This window comes from Arachis duranensis, chromosome 1 (genome assembly GCF_000817695.3).
Source record: "Arachis duranensis cultivar V14167 chromosome 1, aradu.V14167.gnm2.J7QH, whole genome shotgun sequence".
In the NCBI taxonomy this organism is placed as follows: Eukaryota; Viridiplantae; Streptophyta; class Magnoliopsida; order Fabales; family Fabaceae; genus Arachis; species Arachis duranensis.
The window spans coordinates 15,715,087-15,721,489 of NC_029772.3; the positions used below are offsets into that span (position 1 = coordinate 15,715,087).

At 26.8% G+C, this 6,403-nt stretch overlaps 1 protein-coding gene across 1 annotated transcript; it reads left to right on the top strand.

Annotated features, from left to right (window-relative positions):
- The first annotated feature begins 996 nt into the window (after positions 1-996).
- Positions 997-2,566, top strand: LOC107479971 (UDP-glycosyltransferase 84B2-like). Its single transcript, XM_016100088.3, has one exon. It carries the CDS (start codon positions 1,043-1,045, stop codon positions 2,435-2,437), a length of 1,395 nt encoding a protein of 464 aa, XP_015955574.1. The 5' UTR covers positions 997-1,042; the 3' UTR covers positions 2,438-2,566.
- Positions 2,567-6,403: the final 3,837 nt, after the last annotated feature.

The window sequence follows — 6,403 nt, forward strand, 5'->3', positions numbered from 1 at the left end:
TATTTATCGAAAATTATGTTTAGGTTGATTTATTAAATATAAGTGAAACAATTTTTGTAAAAGTATCTTTTAAAAATTAATTTTGATAAATTATTTTCAAAAAATAAGAATTTTACCGAATCAAATCTATATATTTACTAACTTCATGATTTTCTTGTTTGATTTTATTAATAATAGCATTTAATATTTCAATTTAAAAAATAATTTATATACATTATTTTTCTTTCTCAAATTTATTCTATCATTTTTATTATGACGAATAGAATCTATTTTATTCGGGTTCTAACTTATCTAGAGTAAAAAGACGTGTGTTTCTTTGATATATGACAATCATTTCTTGATGCAATTACACCATATTTACTACTAAATTTTTGAGTTCAATTAAGAAGTTAATTTTTTAAGTTGCAATTTTTTAAAATTATTTTTATTCTAAATTTTAAATTCTAAATTTTTTAAACTAAAAATTAAAAACTTATTTTACAATAAAAAATAAATTAATATTAACTAAAGTTAATTTTCATATATTTATTCATCAAATTTATATTGTGTTGACTTATTTATTTGTTCTAGAATATTCTACTAGACAAATATTTATGTAAATTATATTATAGGTTTATTTGTGTGAGCTTTTAAAATTTTTTTTTATTTTTTTCAAAAAGATCTTTTAAAATAATAAAAGTCATTTTATATTTAGATATGTTATACAAAAAGATCTTCTTATCTATTAATTATGTTTTACAATAATATAAAAATATTATTTATTTATTTATTATGTAAAAAAATATTTTCTTAAACATTTTTTTAAAATAATGTAAATTGTAACTCCTAAAAAAGAATTTTTTTATTTTTTAGTATTTTATTTTTACTACTAAAAATTTATTAAACACGCTAAAAAATAAAAAAAATATAAATTCTTTTTATTAATTTAACGACACCCAATCAAGCACTATATATAACATGTTCTGCTTCTTGAATCTCATATATGTATATGAAATATCAATTATTTTCTCATAGTTTTGATTCTCTTGTGCACTAAAAAAAAATGGCCAACGACAAGAGAATAAACGTTCTAATGGTCTCACTACCCTTTCAAGGTCACATTAATCCCTTCTTAAAATTAGCCAAACGTCTTATTTCAAAGGGTGTTCATGTTACCATTGCAACCACAGAAAATGCACGCCATCGTTTACCCAAAATGCCAAATTCTCAGAGCTCAGAGATTCATCTTGAGTTCTTTTCTGATGGCCTTAGCTTTGATTTTGATCGTAGTGATCAAAATTCACTAATAAATTCTCTTTATACTAAAGGGTCTAAAAATTTGTCTACTCTCATCACCAACCTCACCAAAGCTCAAGAATTTTCTTGCATGATTGTTAACCCTTTTGTTCCTTGGGCTATAGATGTAGCCAATGAACATGGCATACCCTGTGCAATGCTTTGGATCCAAGCTTCTGCAGTGTTCTCTATTTATTATCGATATTTCAAGAACACTGGTGATGATTTTCAAAATTTGGAGGATCCAAATGAGAAGGTGCAGTTACCTGGGCTTCCAACATTTAAGGTTAGAGATCTTCCAACTCTTATGCTTCCTTCAAGTCCTGATCATTTTAAAAGATTACTCATGCATTTGTACCAATCACTTGATAAAGTGAAATGGGTTTTTGGCACATCGTTTTATGAAGCTGAGGAAGAGATAGTGAAATCCATGGTTTCACTTACCCCTATTTACCCCATTGGACCACTAGTATCTCCATTTTTGTTAGGAGAGACAGAAACCAATGTCTTTAGTGTGGACTTGTGGAATGCTGAATATTCTTGCATAGAGTGGCTTGATAATAAACCAAATTCCTCAGTGATTTATGTGTCGTTTGGGAGTTTGATTGTGCTGTCCAATAAGAACATTGAAAACATAGCTACTGCTTTGAAGAACAGCAACAAACCATTCTTGTGGGTGCTGAACCCTGGGGCAGAAAATAAAGAAGGTGGTGCTGATGAATTAGCTTTTGAAATTCTGAAAGAGACAAAAGGGAGAGGTTTGGTTGTGAAATGGTGCCAACAAGAGAGGGTTCTCATGCACCCTTCTGTGGCATGCTTTGTTAGTCATTGTGGGTGGAATTCTACGTTGGAGACACTCGTCGCCGGCGTGCCGGTCATCGCTTGTCCTGAATGGACTGATCAGCCAACAAATGCGGTGCTTGTATCAAATGTGTTCAAGACTGGAGTGAATGCTAAGTCTGAGGAAGATGGAGCTATCAATGCACAAGAGCTTCAAAGGTGCATTTGGGAGGTCATGGACGGGCCAAATGCTGAAGAGATTAAAAACAGAGCAATGCAGATGAAGGATTTAGCAAGAAAAGCGTTACAAGATGGAGGTTCTTCTGATAAGCACATCAATCAATTCATCCATGATATGATCATTCACAACTTACACCCTTAAAAATAGTAGGGGGGTTTTAGTATGAATGTTTGGCCTAAATAAATAATTATTGTTTCTTTAATCAATTGATTAAGATCTTTTTAAATGCAAAACTGTTTTTTCAGCGTGGAATAAAAAAAAATTGACATATAGGAGAGACCCATTACATTATGTGTAATGACACATTTCTAAGTCAAATTAATGAAATTTTTAGTAGAGATAAATTATTAAAATTGTATCTAAAGTTTATGTCTGTGACAAAAATAATCTTAAATGATATTAATGACAAATACTTTTCGAAAAATTTTGAAATCCGATAAAAATAAACAACTACCGAATATATATTCTCAAAAAATATTATCGAAATTATATTTTGATACAGTTTATTACAAAAATTATTAAAAAATAAGATATTTTTGTTGTTAAAATTTGATAATATTACGTCAAATAATCTTATTTTATTATTGTGAATTAATAAAATTCTGTTAAAAATTAAAAAGTTCGATAGATCAAATTTTGTTTCATTTTTTTTGTGCACCTTCCGAATGATTATAAAAATATTTCTATATTTATATCAAATAGACAAATCATTTGCTAAATATAAAAATAATTTTTCACTAATAATTACAAAAGTGATATTTTTAGAAATTTTTGTCATATTTTTAAATAATTTATGGACTTTATTTGTCGTTTATAACTTTTGAGATTATTTTTATTAGTAGTATGAATTTTTGGATATCATTTTAATATTTTATCTTTTTAAGTAATAATTTTTTTTAATTTTTTTATTTTTACAGTATCTTTTGATTTGACAGGTTAATAATTAATTCGCATGAATCGAAATTTTATTTAAAAATTTATTGCTAACTAATAAATTGATATATGTACAAAATAAAATTCAAATTTTTAACACTTTTTTAAATAAACTAATGAACTAACTATTAAGTCAAGTTAGTTATAATTGTTTAAATACTAATGGATGATTTCCGAGTCAAACTAGAGATTTATTCACTTCTTTTAAAACGTATAAGTAGCCAAGTTTAGTAATATACTAAATTAAATGTTTCCCTGAATAATTCCGGAAAGTCAAAAGTATTTTGAATTTGATTTTAAAAATTTAATGCAACATATATTTCAATTTCAAGGATTTAAGAGGTTAGTTGACTTATTTATTCATCCAATTAAAAATTGTTAAATAATATAACACAGTAAACAATTATTGCTATTTCTATTTTTATCGAAAACTATGTAATTATTGTTATTTCTATTTTTATGGAAAATTATTTTTAGTTTGATTTATTAAATATAACAACAACAAAGCCTTGTCCCACTAAGTGGGGTCGGCTACATGAATCAAACGACGCCATTGTGCTCTGTCATGTATCATGTCTACAGAGAGACCGTTTACATGTAGATCTCGTTTGACCACCTCATGGATGGTCTTCTTAGGTCTTCCTCTGCCTTTCGCCCTTTGTCCATCTTCCATCTCATCCACCCTCCTGACTGGATGTTCTATCGGTCTTCTTCTCACATGTCCAAACCACCTGAGACACGATTCAACCATCTTTTCCACAATGGGTGCTACTCCAACTCTCTCCCTTATATTTTCATTCCTTATTTTATCCAATCGCGTGTGACCACTCATCCATCTCAACATCTTCATCTCTGCCACACTCAGCTTATGTTCGTGCTCTCCTTTAGCCGCCCAACACTCCGTACCATACAGCATAGCCGGTCTTATAGCGGTGCGATAGAATTTACCTTTAAGTTTTAAAGGCACTTTTTTAAATATAAATAAAATAATTTTTTTTAAAATATCTTTTAAAAATTAATTTTGATAAATTATTTTTAAAAATAAAAATTTTACCGAAGGAAATCTATATAATTACTAACTTCCTGATTTTTTTTTTGTTTGATTTTATTAATAATAGCATTTAATATTTCGATTTAAAAAATAATTTACATACATTTTTTTCTTTCATAATTTTTTATGGTGAATAAGATCCATTTTATTCGAATTTTAACTCATTTAGAGTAAAAAGACGTGTGTTCCTTTGATATATGACAAGTTGATTTTTAAATTTATTTTTATTTTAAATTCTAAATTTTAATTTTTAATTTTTAAAAAAAATAAAAAATTATTTTACAATAAAAAATAAATTAATATTAATTAAAGTTAATTTTCATATATCTATTCATCAAATTTATATTGTGTTGACTTATTTATTTGTTCTAGAATATTCTGCTAGATAAATATTTATGTAAATCACATTATGGGCTTGATTGTGTAAACTTTTAAGAAAGTATTTTTTTGAGTTATTTTTTTTAAAATTTTTTCAAAAAAATAATAATTTTATATTTAAATATTTCATAAAAAAATTATCTATTAATTATGTTTAAATATAATAATATAAAAATTATTTATTTATTTTTTATGTGAATTTTTAGTATTTTTATTTTATTATTAAAAATTTTTTAAACACACTAAAAAATAAAAAAAATATAAAGTTTTTGTCTATCAATTTAACCATACCCAATCAAGTACTGTATATAAGACGTTCTCCTTCTTACTTGAATTTCATATATGCATATCAAATATCGATAATTTTCTCATAGTTTTGATTCTCTTGTGCTCTAAAAAAATGGCCAAATACAAGAGAATAAACGTTCTAATGGTCTCACTACCCTTAAAATAGTAGGTGAATTTTAGTATGAATGTTTGACCTAAATAAATAATTATTGTTTCTTTAACCAATTGATTAAATCTTTTAAAATGCAAAATGCAGCATTGATATCGTGGAATAAAACAAGAAATCGACATACAGAAGAGAACCGTTACATTATGTGTAAGGCTTATTAACTTGGTAAATTTTATGATATTGATTATTTGATGTCTAAATTTTATTTAAATTACTTTTTATAATAAATTTTAAATATTTAAAATTATTTATTTTTATATTTTTAAATTAAATATTATTTTTTAATTTTTTAAGTAAGTTAGACACTACCTTTTAAATATGATAATTATTATTCAAAGGAATTAAAAAATTAATTTTTATAATTTAGAAGAGTAGAAGTATTAAAAATACGAATTTTGATACTAAATTTAAAAGATTTTAGTCCAAAATCAGACTAACGAATCGAATCGATTAAACTGGACCCGAACTGAGCCCAAGAACCCAAAGCCCATTTATATAAAAAAAACTCTTTCCTTATTCTTCTCAGCCATTCAGAAAGCATAGCGAGGAAAAGAGAGAGAGCACTATTTGGCGGGAAACGAAAACGGTATTTACCGTAAATTTTCGTCGTTTATAACTTTTAATTTAAAGCTCCGATTGACAAGCCATCAGTGGCCACATGTTCGTTTCGAAATTCTCTTCAATTCTATTTGAATAAAGTGGTAAGAAATTATCATTTCTCTCCCAGTTCTCCCTCTCCTTAATTTCGTGATTTTAGGGTTTGGGTATTGAGGAATTGAATGATTTTTTATGGTTTAGGTGAACTCTAGCATCGGATAATAATTGGATTTTGTCCAATTGATTCGTGGGTAAGGTAAGGAATTATTGAACCCTTGTGAAATATTGAATTAGTGTACCCTATGATGATTAAAGTGATATTATGTAAAATAGATTGTGTTATGGTTGATTTGGAGTTCAATTTGGAGGTTTGGAACGAAATACAAGTAATTAGGTTTGAGGAATTGATGTTTGGAGGCTTGGAGCTTGTGAAAGGAGATGTTTTTGAGGTGTTCCGAGTTTAGAGAGGAATCGGCAAAGGTATGGTTTTGATTTCTCTTAGTTAATGTTTAATGTCACGTGAAAACTTAGGTTAGAAGACCTTAAGATAGGAATGAACTGAATGAATTATTGATGGATTGTGAAAGTGGTATATGATGTGTGATTTGATTTTGTGAACGGTTTGTTATTACAGTTGGTTGATTTTTTTAGAAAATATTTAATATTGAAATTAGTTTGGTTTTGAAATAAT